At 45.6% G+C, this 20,000-nt stretch overlaps 3 protein-coding genes across 7 annotated transcripts in view; all 3 read right to left on the reverse strand.

The window, feature by feature from the left end:
• pigo (phosphatidylinositol glycan anchor biosynthesis, class O) overlaps positions 1-6,119 on the reverse strand; it is a 16,171-nt gene extending 10,052 nt beyond the window's left edge. Inside the window, exons 1-6 of the mRNA XM_035392332.1 lie at positions 5,928-6,119; positions 4,823-5,304; positions 4,206-4,349; positions 2,789-2,912; positions 1,817-1,976; positions 931-1,116 (exon numbers count right to left, since the gene is read on the reverse strand). Of these exons, the coding sequence (XP_035248223.1) occupies positions 931-1,116; positions 1,817-1,976; positions 2,789-2,912; positions 4,206-4,349; positions 4,823-5,303 (1,095 nt within the window). The 5' untranslated portion in view covers position 5,304; positions 5,928-6,119. The remainder of the gene's footprint in view (positions 1-930; positions 1,117-1,816; positions 1,977-2,788; positions 2,913-4,205; positions 4,350-4,822; positions 5,305-5,927) is intronic.
• A 720-nt stretch (positions 6,120-6,839) lies between these two features.
• stoml2 (stomatin (EPB72)-like 2) lies at positions 6,840-14,184 on the reverse strand. The gene is made up of 10 exons (XM_035392312.1): positions 13,994-14,184; positions 12,883-13,035; positions 12,529-12,628; positions 12,387-12,445; positions 11,770-11,871; positions 10,971-11,105; positions 10,328-10,472; positions 9,552-9,631; positions 9,095-9,223; positions 6,840-8,064 (listed from the first exon to the last, which is right to left on the reverse strand). Exons 1-10 carry the CDS (start codon positions 14,033-14,035, stop codon positions 7,933-7,935), a joined length of 1,077 nt encoding a protein of 358 aa, XP_035248203.1. The 5' UTR covers positions 14,036-14,184; the 3' UTR covers positions 6,840-7,932.
• A 3,845-nt stretch (positions 14,185-18,029) lies between these two features.
• LOC118212968 (protein FAM214B) overlaps positions 18,030-20,000 on the reverse strand; it is a 34,573-nt gene continuing 32,602 nt past the window's right edge. For all 5 annotated transcript variants that reach the window (XM_035391544.1, XM_035391540.1, XM_035391543.1 and 2 more), the window contains 2 exons: positions 19,689-19,894; positions 18,030-19,470 (listed from right to left, as the gene is read on the reverse strand). In XM_035391544.1, coding sequence (XP_035247435.1) covers positions 19,317-19,470; positions 19,689-19,894 — 360 coding nt within the window. In that variant the 3' untranslated portion in view covers positions 18,030-19,316. The remainder of the gene's footprint in view (positions 19,471-19,688; positions 19,895-20,000) is intronic.

A 20,000-nucleotide genomic window follows, 5' to 3' on the forward strand; every position in this document is an offset into this window, starting at 1 on the left:
GGACTGTGTCACACATGCTACTGCCTTACACACAGCCAGGACTGTGTCACACATGCTACTGCCTTACACACAGCCAGGACTGTGTCACACATGCTACTGCCTTACACACAGTCAGGACTGTGTCACACATGCTACTGCCTTACACACAGTCAGGACTGTGTCACACATGCTACTGCCTTACACACAGTCAGGACTGTGTCACACATGCTACTGCCTTACACACAGCCAGGACTGTGTCACACATGCTACTGCCTTACACACAGCCAGGACTGTGTCACACATGCTACTGCCTTACACATAGACAGGACTGTGTCACACATGCTACTGCCTTACACACAGCCAGGACTGTGTCACACATGCTACTGCCTTACACACAGCCAGGACTGTGTCACACATGCTACTGCCTTACACATAGACAGGACTGTGTCACACATGCTACTGCCTTACACACAGTCAGGACTGTGTCACACATGCTACTGCCTTACACACAGCCAGGACTGTGTCACACATGCTACTGCCTTACACACAGTCAGGACTGTGTCACACATGCTACTGCCTTACACATAGACAGGACTGTGTCACACATGCTACTGCCTTACACACTCTTTGTGAAGAAAGATAATGCGTCTATGTGACAGATCTGAATCTAATTTGAATTAAAAAATACTAGTTAATGGCTGTAAAATCCCTGAGATCCCCAAGAATGTTCAGCTGAACGTGTTATTATCAACATGAGAGAAGAATTCTGTTCCAACAATCTTTTTTCTTTATTGTCAGTAGGAAACTCACGGGTGTAAAAAGGGTTAGGTTGTTTAACATAAAGAGTCTGACACAGGCCTGAACAGAATACGCACAGGAATGCTTTTTTCTCCTCGCTACTTCCCTGTGCTTTAAGGCGCACATGCAGAAACTCTCTCCGGGTGAGTTTACCTGCTTGGCGTTAATCCACAGCGCCTCCGCCTGGCTGAGATGGGACGGTGCACCTGCACTCGGAGGCGGGTCCGGGGGGAAGAGGGGCAGGAGGACCTGGCCGATGTTGCTGTAGGGGACGGGGATGCCCAGCAGCAGGGCCAGCGTGGGCACCAGGTCCGTCTGGGGCACCACCTCGGGCTCCGCCTGCCAGGGAGGCAGACAAAGCGCCCGCGTCAGGACAGCGCAGCGCCACCAACGGGCGGAGCTGACCAGATGGGCACCGGTGTATTAGAATGGCACATTTCCAATGGTTAGGGCATGGAGTTCAGAGGAGGTTGCGGGTTTGATTCCCAGGTAACGGTGCGGCTGCTGTCAGGTATATAACCTGAATGGCTTCATTAAAATATACAGCTGGATGAATAGACCAAATGAATTACATTACACTACATGCGCTTAGCATTCTAATCCGAAGCAATTTTTACGATGAGAGAAAACGTAAGTGTATCCGCCACAGTGATGTGAGCAGCAATGCAGGTGAACCACATTCCCAGACTAGTGACTGTATGTGCAACGTCACGAAAGTCCAACTCTAGATAAGATCCTGGGCTTTACGCGAGCATTCTTTTGCAAGGAGCACATGCATTCCCAAGCTGAAAAAATGTAATGCATCCCTATAAGCAGCGCTCCTAAATGATTTTTCTAGCTAGCATACATCAATTTTCAGGAGCAAATGGGGGCACAGCAGAGCCCAGAGATTATCTGGATTAAATCATCTCCATAAACGTCCATGTTAAGAATGTGACATAATCCGCAGTGCAGGCCCAATCGAGCCCGACGGGACTGATGCTCGATGGCGAATACGCGCGTTTCCAGGGAAGGTCCCGGGACACCCGGCGCTGCCCACCTGTGCTCCAGGGGCGGGGAAGGTGGGGGCGGGGCTGTAGAGGAAGAGGGCGGCGTCCGTCTCCTTCAGGCTCTCGCCCCCGTGGTCGCCGGTGTCCGTCATCCCGTGATCCCCCATGACCACCAGCAGCGTGTCGTTCTCCAGGCGACCAATCACAGACCTGGAGCCCGATCAAGGGAAGGGGAGGCGGGGGGGGCAGAGGAGGGCGAGGGAGAAAGAAAGAGAGAGAGAGAGAGAGAAAGGCACAGAGATTTTTACTCCACACTGATGTGACTTTCACATTTCATTAAACCAAGGGCATGGTGTTTAAAAAAACACACATAATGAAAAAAGCATACATTACAAACATTTGTCAGAATTTTCCTTCATTGGTCAGAGAAAGAGACCAAAGGTTAAAGAACAAAAGGGGTGGAGATAAAGGAAGATGACAATAAAGGAAGAAGGGAGATAAAAAAAGAGAGACTGACAATGAGGGAGAGAATGAGGAAATGGGGCATCACTTGAATACCAATGGAGTAACAATAATGCCTGAAATGACACTGCAAAACCTGAAAGGCAATGAAGCCCAATCACAGATCCAGACACTGCAGGCACATACAGAGCAGTGACCAATCACAGACCCAGACTCTGCAAGTACATACACAGAACCACCCAATCACAGATGCAGACACTGCAGGCACATACAATGTACTGCCCAATCAGACATCCAGACACTTCACGCACATACACAGAACTGCCCAATCACAGATGTAGACACTGCAGACACATACAGAGCAATGCCCAATCACAGAAGCAGACACTGCTTCTGCAATGCCCAATCACAGGAGCAGACACTGCAGGCACATACACAGCACTGCCCAATCACAGAAGCAGATACTGCAGGCACATACCCAGTACTGCCCCATCACAGACACAGACACATACACAGCCCACTGCATTGGAAAACTTGGAGGAGAGGAAGGTCAGACTGACCTGATGACCTCGTCCATTTGGGTGAGCTTGTCAGCCATTGCGGGATGATCCGGCCCAAAACGGTGTCCGCAGTGATCCACACCCAGGAAGTGAGCGATGATCACATCCCAGTCACTGCCCTCCACTGCAGAGAGAGAGAGAGAGAGGGAGGAGAAAGAGAGAGAGAGAGAGAGACAACAGAAAGATGCTGATATGAGGAGACTGCGATGTACGATAGTGCACACGAATGGTTCAGAAAGAGGAAGGCTAGTAACAGGTCAGTCGCTCGCAAACTAAAAACCGCTGTACGGCTTACCAGCCGCATGTCTTAATTCGATTCAAATTAAATCAATTAGCTTAACTCTACATGCAGCATAACTTGACTCCATGGACTGGCTTGTCTCTGTAACTCACTCAAATGTGTTTGAGAGTTAGCACTGTCCTTCTAGCCTAATTGGAAGCACTAGTACATTGGATAAGATAGAGCATTGGCTAAATGCCTGAATGTAAATGTGAATCATTAACATGCAGCATAAACAGAGCTGCGGGTATAAAGTACTACAGCTCAGGGAATTTCTGTTGCCGTTTGACACATAGCTCTAGTGTCATGCTAATGGACACGGTCCACTCAGCTCAAAGCCTCTCGTTAAGCTCTCTGACGAAGGCCCAAACACAAATGTAGGGTAAACACAGGAATACATTAGCATTCCTACTGACAAAAAAACACAAAAGACCAACTTCAGCACGGTTCTTTCCAACGCAGTACATCCGAACCCACACCTTTCTGGAACCTTCCATCTGGCCACCCAACATGTCATGGCTCGCATCACATTACCACAGGTTGACAGAGGAATGGAGGAATAAACTATTCCTGGTAATAGCATAAATAGCATCTTTTCATATCTTTTCTACAGAACTTTTACTACAGAGTGTGGCAGCAATACTGCCCTTATTATAGATATAGGCAATGAGACGAAATGAAAACCGCTTTGCACAGGTGACAACCCTCTTTGTTCTGGGTTCATAAATATCTTCCTTGTTGGCCATAGTGACACACAAACGGCTTTTTAATACAGAGAGTGGAAAGAGCTACCATTAAGCTACTTTTCAAAATAAGCCATTTCATGCTTGTTTCTGAACCTGAAGGGCACAGCATACAAAAGGGTTTGCAGTACAAAATAATAAATAAATGAAAAAAGTATTCTAATCTCAGAGTCATTAGAAAAGCAAAACATAGTAGCACATAATGACACATACAGGTGATTTAGCCCAGAGCAGCATGTCCAGCCTCATAATTTCTCCATAGTCTAGTCTAAACAGTCTCCAGCACTGAGTCAATCCTGCCATTTTAGCTGTACTGCATATGGGCTCCTTCCCCTTAACCCTGCGCATGCGCTGCAGATCATCCCTGCTCCCACCAGGGGGCGCTGACACTCACTGGTGGGGTACAGGTGCTGCAGGATCCCGTCGTCCACAGTGTGCAAGTCTTTGACATTGAAGGAAGGGAAGGGCAGAGAGCGGTGGAACTTCTTGGGGAAGAGGCTCTCCCAGGTGTCGTCCCCCATGAACACCACGCGCTTGCCTTTGTACAACACAAAGAGAGGGGGCGCAGTCAGACTGGGGAGGGGGGCAATATAACCTCAGAGCACCACAGGTACAGTAAGATCTCTTCTCCAAAGGCTCCCCTGTTTGACTGACACAATGTACACTAGACCCTTGCGTGAGCACAGATTATGTAGACCTAGCAGATACGTTCAGTGCTCTTACTATTGAAGGCTCACATTCCCTGCCATTGAAGACGAAAGAAGAAAAAAAAAATTTGAATCCTCTTCTGTAAATTCAGTTGTATATGCAAGAACAGCAGTGCGGCAATGGGCATTGTGTACTGCAACATGGTACAGTGAAAACATCCGTCACCCACAGGAACCTTCTACATAAGGAGTGGAGAGGACGGAAGCATACAGGAGCAGAGTATCTGGACACTCTATACTAGGATCTGTGACAAAGTGTACCCTGTAACTTCATCCCTCTACTCTTGACTCCAACGTCACTCACCGGCTTGGCCCAGCTGGTGCACCAGATTGTCCTCCAGGATGGCACTGGAGGCGAAGTTGTTACCCACGTCGATGAAGGTGGGCAGGGAGCCGGTGGTGAAGCCTTTGATGCGCTGCATGGTGGTGGTCGGGGGGTCTGCTCTGAAGGTGTACAGCCTGGAGTGGGCCGGCAGCGATGACATCACTTCCTCCAGCACGGGCAGCTTGTTCTCATAGGGCTTGGGGGCGGAGTTGCGGGCGTCGAAGCGGGCGAAGTCGATCTTCAGGGCGTCGATGATCAGGACCACGGCCCTCCGGAACCGGGGCTCCCCTCGACAGAAGTCCTGCGCCCCCTCGTCCCCCGGGGTCAGGAGGTCATCGCAGGAGCTGCTCCGGTTCACCTCCAGCCGCACCAGGAGGAAGCCACCCACGAACAGGAAGATCCCCACGTAGAACACTGCGCACACCCACAGGAGCAGCGCGAGTATGGGGAGCCTCTTCATCCTGCCAGGGACGGCCGGAAAAATGTCTCTATTTGTACACAAAATATTCTGACCCATAAATATGTGCTCTCCATAAAAGGAATGAACACTGACCTTTGAGTGACACTGAAATCCACAGAAACTGAGAAATTTTGAAAATTTACCATTAAATAACAACCAACGTGTTCAACAGAAACCCACATAACAACAGCTTTTCATGCACGTGCATTTTTTCTTAATACATCTTAATACAAAACAGGAGTGTGGAGAACTGGCCGTTCTCTTCATTCATTCTCAACTGCAATCACTGGAAGTTACACGTACATCTATTTTATGACACAGGGAAGTTAACTAGCCACTTCTAAATTCTGCAACGTAATATTAGTTTAGGTATGTAGATAGATAAACCATAAGCATTCCGAACTAACTGCTACCCACATTGTACCCATATTCACGCTTTAGCGAAGAAAAATTCATCTGATAACAAAGACTGCTAAACTGGAGATAAAATAGACAAACAGAAAAAAACTACATAGCCCACGTACTATTAGGATAGGAAACGAGTCCAGCTAGCTATCTAGATAACGTCAGCTTACCTTGGAAGTTTCTGGTTCGAACGCAACCCTTAGAGAAGCTAGTACTGACCTTGCCGTGTTGCGTTTCCGTCCTCAGGGAGACAGGGTCAGTCGCGAATAGGTGCGCGAACACACCACCCCCTCGCAGACAGGTGCCTCAGGTAACCGCCTGGCACTACACTCCCCGCCTTCCTGCATGGGGGGCTTACCACTTAATTCAACAGCATTCGGCGGAAACGCGTGCCCGGTATCGAGGAGGCGGAAACACAACACGTAACATGTGTGCGTCTCTAGCAGAAAGAAGAGCTTCCGCTGCGCTCGCGGGGTGGATGCCCGTGATGACTGCCACCTCGTGTCATAACGGTGAAACGCACGCTGGCAATAAGGTACATTATTTTCCACATTTCCGTACAAGCAAAGCTCATCCCCCACCACCAAGAGAACGAGCAATACAATAAAACCAATCAAATCAAAATAATTTGTCTTGCTTTTATTGTTATGACAAATTATAGATTGCATTTAAGCGAAAATACATAACCAGTACCATACCAGCACATCACCACATAACCTCTGCTCAAATCTCACACATTAACCCTGACAAAAAAGTTAATATTCACCAGCGCATCGCTTACTCTCACAATAAAACAGAGGTCACGTGCGATCTTTACCCAAGGGCAAGATCTCTACAGCATTTGAAGAACAATGTTTTGGAAGAGTGGGAACAGACCATGTTCACAGTTACAGGCTGTGGATGAATTTTTCATTGTCTCTGGACTTCTCTCATTTAATATATTAAGATCAACCAGACCTGGGTCAAACAATAACTTTATATATTTATAACATTATTTCATATGATGGTATATTTTATCTGAGATCTGTATTTTTTTTGCCCCCACATTTTGCATGTGAGATTAGGATTAACATTTAAAATGGCCTTTGCAATCACCAAATAAAATTAAAGATGAGGAGAAAAACAATGCAATTTTACCACATTTACCAACACTTCTTTTATTTCTGGGAATATTTTTGACATTTTACCACCTCTTTTTAAGACCGCCAAATGACATTATTTGACATATTGTTCCCCAAATATTTTAGACAGGCTAATTCCCACACTCACTTACATCCTTTGTTTTGCTTACCATGGTAAACAGTTCAAAAGAAACTTAAAAGAACCAAAAATAGACAGGGGGCTGTTATAGGATGAGGAATTTATAAGAAAATACTTTGTATGTTTATTACTTATTCAGTCTTGAATTGAAAGACCAACGTGAAAACATATTGCAAGGGCTCAAAAGATGCACACAAATTTTATTTATTTTTTAAATGAGAGATTTAAAACAAAATTAAACATAAGAGACAATTGTAAAATATCTTTTTTACCATTACTGAACATGTTACTTCATTGTCTTTGATTGACACAGCAGAATAACACCTAAGATGAGACATGGAGAAAGCATTGGCTCAACATACAAAAACACCTGCAGAGTTGATAAAGTTTTCTTTTTTAAAGGAGCTGAGAAGAGGCACCACATCGTAGACCTGTATGAACTATGGCATTATTCCTCAGATAAAATCTGAAAATATACAAAAATTAGCATTATTTGAGAGGGTGATACATTACTGCCTTAATCTAGCACATGAAACCCATGCGCTATCACTATTCAGTGCATAATGGTGAATGTCACGTGTGTGCACCACTGATAATTGTCCCCATGGTACTTCCTGTCGCTCAGAGTATCTGCCTCAAAATGGAAGCCAGAAGTCATTGTGCTGAGAACATGTGGATATGCGCCATAACAAAATTAAATAACAGAAATAAACAAGCAAGCAAAACTAGAGAGTAATGATGGGGGGGGTGGCTCCGGTGTCTGCTGTCAGTAAAGCTCTCCCAATTTGTTGTCCTTCTCTGGTCTTGGCCCCTCCCCTCCTCCGTGGTAAGGGCTGGGAGTCCAGAGAACATTTTTTCTCGTGGCCCGGCTGCAGCCGAGCAGGGGTGGTGCCCTCGTAAGGCCGTGGGTGGAGGGGGAGGAGTCTGTCGACCCGCCCCACCCCGGGTCTCCGGACGGCGGGCTCTACTGAGTGCTGGTGGGCTGCTGTGGGTCTGCCTCCGGTGAGGCCTTATCCTCCAGCTCCGTCTCCCCAGCAGGGGCGCTCTCCACCGGGGTCCGCGACTGCTTGGCCAGGCTGCCGTAGATGCTCATGGCCTGAAAGGAACCGGAGACAGAGGGGGACATGGTTACTGCGAGCGACAGAAAGACAGAGGGGGACGCAATTACCGTGAGCGACAGAGAGACAGAGGGGGACATGGTTACCACGAGCGACAGAGAGACAGAGGGGGACATGGTTACTGCGAGCGACAGAGAGACAGAGGGGGACGCGGTTACCGCGAGCGACAGAGAGACAGAGGGGGACATGGTTACCGCGAATGACAGAGGGGGACATGGTTACCGTGAGCGACAGAGAGACAGAGGGGGACGCGGTTACCGTGAGCGACAGAGAGACAGAGGGGGACATGGTTACCGCGAGCGACAGAGGGGGACATGGTTACCGCGAGCGACAGAGAGACAGAGGGGGACATGGTTACCGCGAGCGACAGAGAGACAGAGGGGGACGCGGGTACCGTGAGCGACAGAGAGACAGAGGGGGACATGGTTACCGCGAGCGACAGAGAGACAGAGGGGGACATGGTTACCGCGAGCGACAGTCCTCAGTCCCCAGTCCTCCCCTGTCTCTCTGCCGCCCCCTCTGGACATGGTAGGGGTCAGTCCGAAAGAACAACACATCCTGAGCTTAGAAATGTTCCCCAGCAAATATATACGGTATATCGATTATTAGCAAATTAACTTAAATGTTATTATAAATTAAAATATGCCCATGGAACACTACAGCCATTTAAAAAATGTATAATAAATTTAATTTTTTTAGATTCAATTTCATAAACTGATGGAACAGAGAAATTCTGCCCAATCCGGATCCTGAAGGTCTACCATCCTGTAGGTTTTAATTCCAACCCTAACAAAGCACATCCCACTCAATAGCTAGAGATATCATTGAGCTGCTGATTGGTACAATCAGGTTGAAATTAAAACCTAGAGGACAGTGTATCTCCAGGAACAGGGTAGAACAGCCCCTAGAACAGAAGATAAACCCAACCGGAGCTGACCCCTAACTGTGCTTTCCAGAACCTCGTTTAACCAGGCTGGTTCTGCGACGCAGTCGACGGCCCAGGCTCACCTGCGTGACCATGCTGCTGATGTCGCCGGTGTTGGAGGGCAGCAGGATGGTGTTGGACTCCTTGGCCAGGGCGGAGAAGGCGGCCACGTACTGCTCAGCCACGATGAGGGAGGCAGAGGCGTTCCCGTTCTGTGAAGGCCCAAACACGCCGTTAAAAGGAACTCACAGACAACAGTCTACACGGAGCCAGTGCCATATACCTTTGCACAATATACCTTCAAAAGCAACTGCTTTACCACATTATGAACGTGGCACTGAATAACACACAAGTGTAAAACTAAATTTAGAACTTAAATGTGTACCTCAACGTTAAGGCTAATGGTCCATAGTGATAAAACAGAGTTTATCCAACCTCTTTGCCTTTTTAACCTTGATTTAAGGTAAACCAAGCCTGGATGCAGTACCGTAGTTATTAGACCATCAATGTAAACAGGTGCGTCTACTTCTTTAACGTTACCTGTTCCGCTAAAGCTTCAGAGAGCACTTTGATGGCCTGGGCTTTCGCATCTGCTTTGGCTAAAACAGCATTGGCTTCACCTGAGACAACAGAAAAGGTAAACCTTGTGTTACAGTCCACGTTGGTCTTCTCTGGGGTCGACAGTTTGTAACAGTACATTTTAACTATAAACATCCATAGGCATATTTAAACTGTCCCATGTGTATGTGTGTGCTTGGGCTTGTGTGTGTGCGTGTGCGTGTACTTGCATGTGTCCCGAAATCGACTGAGACTCTGTATTCCACTCTACTCCTTCCGGGTTAGGCTCTGGCTCAGCACAGCACACTGAATTAACATGGGTTACTGAAATTGGATGGATGGGAGGCGTATCGCCAGGAAATATTGCCTGTTTGTGGGATATCTTTTGTTATATTTGATATTTTGATTAATCTAGCTGATCCAATACACTGATCTGCGTTTGTATAATGCCATTTACAGTCGGGTCGCAAAAGGATAATAAGAAGGATTCTTTCAAAAAGAAAAAAAAAAAAACAGACATAAATCCCATTCGAATTAACAAGGGTAATAGAAAATGAAAATTATGCCCAACCCCAAAGTTAAGCTGTTGAAAGAATAATAGCACATTAAGACCCTGAATACAGGCAGGAAAAAAGCTTAGTACTTCTATGATTGACAGGTCTGATGGCAACCTGCTCTACGTATGCTCTTACATAATGACCCTAACGACCCACAGGGCCGCTCGGACGCGGGTGCGCCCCTGACCCTGACTGCAGTACCTGCCGCTTTGTTGATCTGCTCGGCCCTCTGTCCTTCAGAGGCCAGGATCTGCGCCTGCTTCCTGCCCTCCGCCACGTTGATGTCCGACTCCCTCTTCCCCTCCGACTCCAGGACTGTGGCTCTCTTTCTCCGCTCGGCCTCCACCTGGAGAGGGGGAGAGATATGGTCAGCCCATGGCGTCAGATAGAGACCCCCCCCCCCAAAGACTGACCCAAAGCCCGCAAAAAGAGATGCTAAAATTCAATTCAATTCAACTCAATCTGATTTTGTGTCCTGCTTTTTTACAGAGACACCATCACAAAGCCGATTTACAGAAACAAAAACAGCTTTGATTGTGAGCGGCAAAGAACTCTGGGTAGGCCCGGTCTGATAGGCTGAAGAGAACATCTACCAAAGCACACCAGGTAAGGCCTACAAGTCCACTGCACTGGACATACCCTCTGCCATCTGAAGGGGTGAGGGTTTCCAAACTGACTCATAAAGTCCTCAAACCCCACATGTCCCCCCTGCAAAAAAACTAAAACTAAATGAGCTGAATAGACTGTTCTTATGTTCCCATTCCTATTAGAGAAGACTCCATTGTCCATTGGTGACGCAGTAATGTGCCCATTGGCCACCGTGTCCTCGGCCACGCCCACTCACCTGCATCTGCATGGACTCCTTGACACGGGGCGGGACGTGGATGTCCTTGATCTCGTAGCGCAGGCAGCGGATCCCCCAATCGTCGGACGCCTGGTTGATGGAGTGCACTATGTTGGAGTTGAGGGACTCCCTCTCCTGGAGGGGGGACACAGAACGGGAGAGGAGTGTCACAAGGAAACACTATGTCAAGCAAACAGCCAATAGCGCGGCCGGTAAACCAGATCATTATGCCTACACTGCATGGCAGTGGACCTGAATACGACAACAGCTAAAACACAGCAGCAGGAGGAAAAAATAAAACCCAAATATGTCTCATCCCTCACTCTTCCTTAACATCTGAGTGTGGGTGTCCATATGTCGACTTGTGCTGCACTGGCCCCTGTCTGTGTCCTGTAACTTATTTTGTTGTCTAATGTCGTTACTCTTTTAATCACCGCTTCTGTTCTTTTATGTACATTATTTGTCACCATTTTCTGCTGATACTTAGCAACTTATCTTAAGACAACAAAACAGTGGCTTTGAGTCACACTCTTTAAAGTGACCTGTTACAACATTAAAAACACCTCGTGTTTGTTTTAGTCCATCATGTACTGTGTGAAGCACCTAGCACTGTGCTACTGGAAAAGCGTTATGACAAATAAAGATACTGTTATCCATATCATTCTGAGTGCTGCTATGGCAGGTTGATTGATTGACTGATTGACGTATTGATTGATTGACTGATTGATTTGACTGACTGACTGACTGATTAAATGATTGACAGATTTCCCCGCGATGTGCTGTAAACAGACTCACGCACCCGGAACACTTTGTCGAGGGTGAGCTTCCCCAGCTCGGACCGCATGGTGGTCTGGGCCAGCTGGGTAACGGCGTATTCGGGGTCCTCCACCCCGTAACTTGCCTGGAGAGAGAGGACACAGCTCCATCAGTCCCCCACTGCCCCTCAGCACGCCCCTAACTTTCACTACCAATTCAAAGCAATGACTATGTTTCTTCTACAACAAATCAACTATTCCACATTTTTCCTTAACTAACAACTGAAAGCAATATTTTCTTTTTTTCTACACAGACACTGTTCAGGGAGTTCAGAAATCACTTCAAATGACTCACCAACTTGGGTTTTTGAAGGAAATTCTTAACGCATTATACTTGTAAGTCAGACTCAAACTTATGGACAAATATTTAATGAATACTGTCCCAGTTCTGAGCAGCTCTGCAACTGCCATGCTACAGTATAGTGGCATATTTATAAAACAAGGTGATGGTCAACTGCTGGTTTTCAATTCGGTGATCAATTACATGAATTAACTTCAAATCACAAACTAAAAAATGCACTGGAAGACAAGTTTGAGGTATGAGGAATTGACTGAACTTGACTCGACTTGGAAATGGCCCCCAACTCTGACATCAACATACCTTAAACGGGTCCAATATTCTCAGATACAGGACTCCATCAATCTGTAGCGTAACGTTATCTGCAAGGAAAAAAACAACAGTCAGTCTCAAAACTGTTATCACCATCACATACAGCAGAACTGAGAAAAGACGCAATACTGACCTAGAGAGACCGCAGACTGCTCGGGCACATCGATGACTATCTCTTTCAGGCTCTGAACATACCGAATTCTGTCCAGTAATGGAATGAGGAAATTCAACCCCTGAGAAAATTGAAATTAACATAAAAATCTACAGACACCTTTGTTGAATGAGCCGTACTTTATTTGGGCAGTCAACTTACAGTATCAACCAGTCAAACTGCACTTTCCGGAAACGTGCGTAATGGGACAGTCATGTGATTTTTTTGTTGTTGCCCAAGACACAAAAATCAAACTGACATCATTCAATCGAAAAGCATACTAGACGCACAAGCTCAGACTGTGAGGCGGAAAATGGCGGTTGATCGGTGATTTACCGGCTCCAAAATGCGGTGAAATTTACCCATCCTCTCCACCACCCAGGCCTCTTGCTGGGGCACAAACAGCACCACGGTGTTCATGGGCAGGGTGGACGCCCATCTTTGTTGGGCTGGAGCCGTCCACAGAGGTGGGATGGTTCGCCTCGAGTGCTGCACACAACCACAACACAACCGATCACAGCGGAGGGAACATGAACTGAACGCATAGAGGTGGGCAACGAGGGCCGTAGCCGTTTCCGGTTCTCATACCAACTTCCACCCTTAATGACTAAATTAGCCCTAACATTTATGCCATGTAAAATTTTAGCTACATTTCTGGAGTGCATCAATGACAGCTGAAGACTGTTCTTGTGTCCCTATATAGAACCTTTACTGTGATGCAATCTACAAGCGAATCAGTGTTGGTGTATACAGCCAGTTAGCTCATTTAGCCAGGGTAATTGGTGAAAACAAAAAACTGGACACACTAACTAACTAATAGTTACTTCCGGTCGTAGCTCAGTCATCATGGATTTCCCAACGACCAGACCTGATACGCCCTGGAGCTGATATTTTACAGAAGGCGACAGGATGCTGCGATGGCTTGCCAACACTTGTCAATATGTTACGACCAATTTGTTTTGTGTTTTTTTTTTGATTAACTAGATAGACACTGACGTTAAATTTGAAACTTTAGCAAGTTGATTAATTTACTTACAGTACAGGTGGCTATTGTGACAGATCTTATGTTCCACCGTTAGCTACATTGGAAGCACTAGCTTTCAAACAACCCATTAGGTTTCATAACATCAAAACCAGCCAACTGGCAAACGAGCTAGGTAACAGCCATCTAGGACTAGTTACAACACCTAGATAATTAGCTAATGTAGCGTACTGCCTCAACAACTACAACCAAAGAAGGTATAAATGTAAATTTTGTGTTCTCAGAAGTGTACACGGTCTTGACAGCAAGTAGCTTAAGCCATGGTTGTACCAACCGCGAATCAATGTATGAATTCACATAGAGGCGCAACGCCAATGCACACGAACGAGCATGACTAGTTCGGCACACGCAATCTCCAATAAATGTTGCTAACATCAACTATCTACCTAGCACTAGTTGCCTTACCTTTAATAGAGCACCGCCAGTCCGGCACACTGTCCGAAGCATACCGTAATTGTATTAGTGAACTACTTATGCTGCGTTTGTTTCAGAAAATGAATGAAGTCTGTTTTCCACCGCTTATTTAAACTTGACCCTCGAGTTTTTTTTCTAGAACATAAGGTTGATACCGTCCGAAAGACTTCCCCTCCGTCGGTGCAACACATTAATGGACTTTTAAGGTTCCGGTTGTGACTACGTTTGGTATGTTGTACAGACAAATATGTAGTTTCGTTATATTTTATCTGTAGGTTGTCACAGATTGATGATTCATTTTTTCGAAATATCTCAATAATTACCAGGAGTACTAGCTAATTTAATTTAAAGTCACAACATGATGCAACTTGGGTGTTTGTTTAAATCAGTCTTCTTCCTTACTTCATATGAATGGTGATGAAAATATTGAACAATTTTCATCAGCTTTCATATGAAGTTGCAACATGTTGTGAACACACTTTTATTTGCCACTAATAATCTTTGCCACTCAGCCACAAGTGTATTTAAAAAAAATTATTTTTCACCAGCTCATTTTAACCAGCTCATATCTTTCTGCAACCACCACCTTTTCATTGCAGAAACATAGTGCACAAGACATTTTCTTCTTTTGAAATCTGTGACATAAAATTTGTGGCCATGTTAGACCTGGCAATGGGTGGGTGAACATAATTTTATCTTTGTGTTAGAAAAAAAGGGGTGATGGAGATTGAACATTTGCATCTAATGAATCTATGTTAAGAACTAAGGAGCGTTATTGTGGCCATGGTTCCGGTCAGCTAGTCAGTGATCCCACCATTTGTGGCCAAAGCAAATGGCAATGAACCCTGAACCTCAGCTGTGAAAATGAGTTTAAGGGAACTATATGGGTGAACATGAAGACATTTTTCAATGAACTGAATTGCTCAAGAGAATGGGGGTAACAAAAACCTGCATGTACAGTGGGTCCCCAGGACTGAGGTTGAAAACCCTTGTTCAAACCTTTCCTGTTGTTGTATTTATTTCAGCCACAGGAGGGCGCATCCGAGTACAACCCATACACAATTTCTGTATGCTCCTCATGCAATAGGATATATCATGCCATGTCAGAAATACCATAATGAATAGCCTTTTTATAATTCATAGAGAATACACCACAGCAGGTACAGTCGTGACAGTACAAGAAATATGTGGCGAGTCCCTCTCCTCTACATAAATGTCCAACCATCATTTTATATCCGTCCAAAATGATCAATGTTGTTCTTTGAATATCTATAAAGATAAACAGCTATACAATGTCTTCTCCTTGTCTGACATATTTCCATCTGGACAGATACAGTATTATCATTTTGATGGCCCATTAAGGTCATCCTAAACTCATTACTTTACCAAGTTTCTGAGGATCAGCAGAGTAAATTGATCAGATAAAGCAGTTGATTAAAGTTAAATAACCTCACCCAGTTGATTGCAACTGGAACGGTTGTTGATTAATGGGAGTGAACACAGAAAACTACCCCAGGGGTAGGTAGATATATTCTTGTAGTGGATGACCTGTAAAGCTATTCTGTGCATTAACACCAGCTCCCATGTGACCTGTGTGAGGGACAGTCGGATTCTCAGGTTAATTACCCTACTTTGCTCATGTTACAGAAGAGAGGAGTGCAGTGTTGAACTTATTCAGCTAGCCAATCAGCCAGGGGCACTGCAAGGTGGGGGCAAGCTGTGGCCAATAGCCGGTCACAAATCTGCTTAGCACTGGCACAGCCCCACCCCTACAAGTATTTGCTTTGCATTTTACAATAAAAAAGTCAGCATCACCTCCATGTACTGACCTAGCTCTCCCTTAGCTACTCTAGGGAAGAATTCCTGGCTCTGCCACTGGAATTGGCTCAAACCATAATTTCACAGTGGACGCTTCCAACAAACATATCAACAGATTCCTTTCAAGATGGCTTAATTCCAGTGCAGTACATCAAGCTCAAGTGTAATTGCTTTAATATAGCAATTTACATGATAACAGCCAGAAGCACTATTTGCATGGGCGTAATTAAATAATCTACAACCCCCCCCAACCTCCCCTCTCACCCTTTACTTTACATTTACTTTTAAAATAGAAGTGTGTTGTATTAATATTTAACCACAGCTGTCAGTTTCACATGTCAGGACTCCCGTATCTGGGTCTCATCAGTGATCAGGGCGAGTCCTCCCCCCAGGACCACTCTTAGCGCGAAGCGGCCCAATCCCGCTCATTCCTCCTCCCCATCTATCATTCATGGAGGCGATGCCTTTCTGGAACGCTTACAGGCACTCTGGTTCAAATCTTCCCATGAAACATACATGCACATAATCTGCTGCATGTGAGGCAGGGGATGTGTCACTGAACTTACCCCCCCCCCCCCCCCGGCTGGGGGGTGTTGGTGGGGGGGGTGCGCTCCGGTCGTTTCTTGTTCTCTTGGTGTTCCCTCGAAGGGTTTACAGACCACACGCGAGACAGAGCATTTTCCATTTCATTCCTTTTATTTCATACACAGAGAGACCAGCTGCAGGTGTTTACCCTCGGTTCAGTGTTAACCCAAGGCCTCAAAGTAACACAGGTTTTTGTTCCCTATCAGAGAACGCAAAATGTTAAAAAGGAGCAGTTGGGGTGGGTGGCGGAGGGACTAAGGCCTTGCATTCAGGACGTGCAGATTTCGGGGGAACCTGTGCCAGGTTTGTACAGATTCTGCAGCTGGGCTGCTGGTCGCTAGGGCACAGATTCGGGTCTCGACGCAGGCGATGTGAACACAGGCTGTGAGATGCGATAAGGGTTTCGCACACTTAACAGGGGTTCGACAGGTTTTCCCAGCTCACACTCGGGGTATTACTGTGCTCATTTCTAAAATGGCTGCTCTGGCACCTGCACATCGGGCTTCGTGCAGGACATGAATGAACCACTTGTGCTCATATTGCTTCGAAAGCACACTGTGCCCTGGTTCAAATCGGAAAACGATGCCCCTCTAGAAGCTCACAGTAGTTTTCCTTCCATTTCACTTCAAAATTGTTACATCAAAATAGGGTGGGGAGGGGGGAGGTGGGGCACAATGAGTTCCTGAATGGTTACGCTTGATGAATTACCTAATATTTATCCACAGCAAAAACTAAAAGCTAAAAGTCCTTAGATATACAATGTCACGACACAACTTCTGTGCTGCTTTTCATTTTAATTCCATACAGTGCAATAGTACCTCTTGATTTCAATTAAGGAAAGGGTATAGCCTGTCAACTGTACTGAAACAATTCTAAGCCAAATGGGGGATGTTAACATCCTAAAGGATACTGTGCTTTTTGTAAACTCTTTCCAGAGCTAAGTATACATTTAGAAAATTCCACTACATTTCTGATTATCAGAATCAAATATGAATTCCATTGTCATCCTCTGTCATCCTCCTCTGTACACCATTTAATCCTGTTCCCAGAAGCTCGGTCAGTCTTGCCACAAGCCTGGACTTGACTGTAAATCGCATTGATTAATCAATCATTAAGCCACATCCTGTGTTGACAGCAAGTAATCTGAAATCTCCTCTGTACCCACAAACTCTTACAAAAAATGTTAGCTTCTTTGGTCTCTTATTTCATTGTGCTATACTTTTATTCGGAAATAAGTAAACCTATACCACATAATTGCAAGATCTTCTTGGAATATAACTATCAATTTAAAATGACTCATTCTCTAAAAAAAAAATAAAAAAAATGATTGAGTTACAAAAGAAAGTGTAAAATTCTTCTGCGTGATTCAACTGAATGGAAGCTTTGCTTGAAAACATTTAGTCTGTGGCCAAAAATATCCTAATCATTTAAAGGTTGGGCTGAAAATTGGAACAGAAGCAGAAGCATTTGGTCTTTATCAAGCTGTCAGTCAAAATAGACTAGGTCCCTTTTTAAAGTTCAGGACACCCCCCCCCCCCACCCCACCCCCCCAGTTATATTTTGTGAAAACTGCACATCTGGCTTTGGAGCAAAGAGTTAATCGAGATTTTGATCCTCACTGTCTGAGGTTCTTTCTGTCTGGGGAAAGGTTCTTTCATGGCAGCTGTTCCCGATAGTTCCCAAGGCTGGCGTGTTCAGTTTGAAATCTCGTCTCGGCAACCCAAGTGATTGATTTAAGTTCCTGAATTTCGGAATTCTGCAAATACGCAATTTGAAAGGCCTGTGAAAACCTGACGTTTCTTCCTTACATGATTCCACGTATGTATAAAGAAAACATAAAGATAATCAAGTTAAAAGGAATTAGTGTGAAGACTGTATGCTGATATTTCAGCAGTTGCCAGTCACCTGTGTTACTTGTGAGCCATTGAGTTTTTGCTTTTAATATACATATGCTTATCTTATTAAATACCCCAACTACCACCTCCTCCCCCCCCCCCCAATCCCCACCTCCCTCTCTCCCTCCCTCACAACATCACTGGTGGAACAAAGCTGGAGTGGAGCTAAAATAAATCGCACTAACCGCAGCATATTGCTTTAAGACATCTGCAAATAAATTAAACACGACCACCGTTTCCCCCTTAAACTCTGAGCGGTAATACGACGCTCTGTTCACGAGTGCTCTTCAGCCTGTTGGCGCCATGGCGATGGGTGAGGGCAAGAGATTGCAGATGGCTACCCAGGGGTACGAGTGGTCCGTTCCACCCCGCCTCTCTCCACCCTCTCCTTATATAAACAGTGGTTCAGTCTGTCGAGACAGTCAGGTGGAGCAACATGTTCATCCATGACCTCGCTCTATCCGGAATCTTCTGTAAGCCCAAAGAAGGTGACATAACTGTGTATTCGAACTCTGACCCTCATCCTCATTCGTATGATCAGGGGAGAGATCTCCCCATCCTCACACACACCAAACATTTGGTGATACACACACTTGTACAACAGTGAAGTTGCCTGGCTGACAACTTGTTAGCAATTGGGAAGATTTTTCTACTTCAGTTTCCTTGTCATAAATATGTTTGCAATTCTCCCACAGGTAGATCAATGGGAGATGAGAGAAGCTCTGTCATTGGTCATCGATGTATGCTGTAGACGTGGAATTGGTCCACTGGGGCTGGGTGGAGTTGCACAGACAGAACGAAGGGTAGAGTTTTACGTGAAACACAGCACTAGAAGAGAACTATTTTTTTCTTCTTTTTTTGTCGTCACAAGGCATGCAAGTTGACCCTGAATTTATAAACAGTCCCGTTTCACATTTTTCGTTTTGTCCTTGGTTTCACTTCCTCTGGTTTGAGCAGTCTGTTACCTGTACCCACCATGGGGTTTGACCACCAGGGGGCATCGTGCGAAGAGAGCATCAGACTCGGGGGGAGTATTTGGGGTTTCTTGGCACCTCGGTGTAGGATTTCAGCTCATAGGGGATCCCCGTGTCCACCTCAATGGATTTTCGGGAGAATAGCAGCCGGATATCATTGTGCAAGTAGATTTTTCCAGATTTGGAGCTCTGGAATCTGTAGAGTTGATAATAGTGGTTAAAAAATCTAATCTAAAACAATGTGAATGGTCAACACTGCAGACTTGGTAATTCCAAATAGCAACAGCAGCACTCCAAAGAAATTAATTTATATAGGCCTAGGTCTCTGCACTAGCAGTCATTTCTAAGTTAAACTAAATAAAAAGTTACAGGGCAATGAACCGGGTATGACAGCTTGCAAACAGGAAGCATTACCTGAGGTGTATCAGGTAGCAGAGAATTTTCTTCCTGTCTGTGGCCCTGTCTTCTGGCCCCTCCCCCTGCCTCTCCCCTTCCACCTCCCCAACGGGCACCAGGAAGATTCGATGACGCAGGAAGGTCACGTGATTGACGGGCATGTCCTCAAAGTTGTAGGTCACCAGGAACATCTTCACCACAGTTTTGTTGGGATTGAATAAGGTCTGGGTGGCAAAAAGAGGAACAAGTCATTCATGAATTGGGAGGAGATTATTAGGGAAGCTGACATCATTTTTTGAATGGAAACCAGAGGAGCTCCACCAATCACAG

This window comes from Anguilla anguilla, chromosome 14 (assembly GCF_013347855.1).
Source record: "Anguilla anguilla isolate fAngAng1 chromosome 14, fAngAng1.pri, whole genome shotgun sequence".
Classification (NCBI taxonomy): domain Eukaryota; kingdom Metazoa; phylum Chordata; class Actinopteri; order Anguilliformes; family Anguillidae; genus Anguilla; species Anguilla anguilla.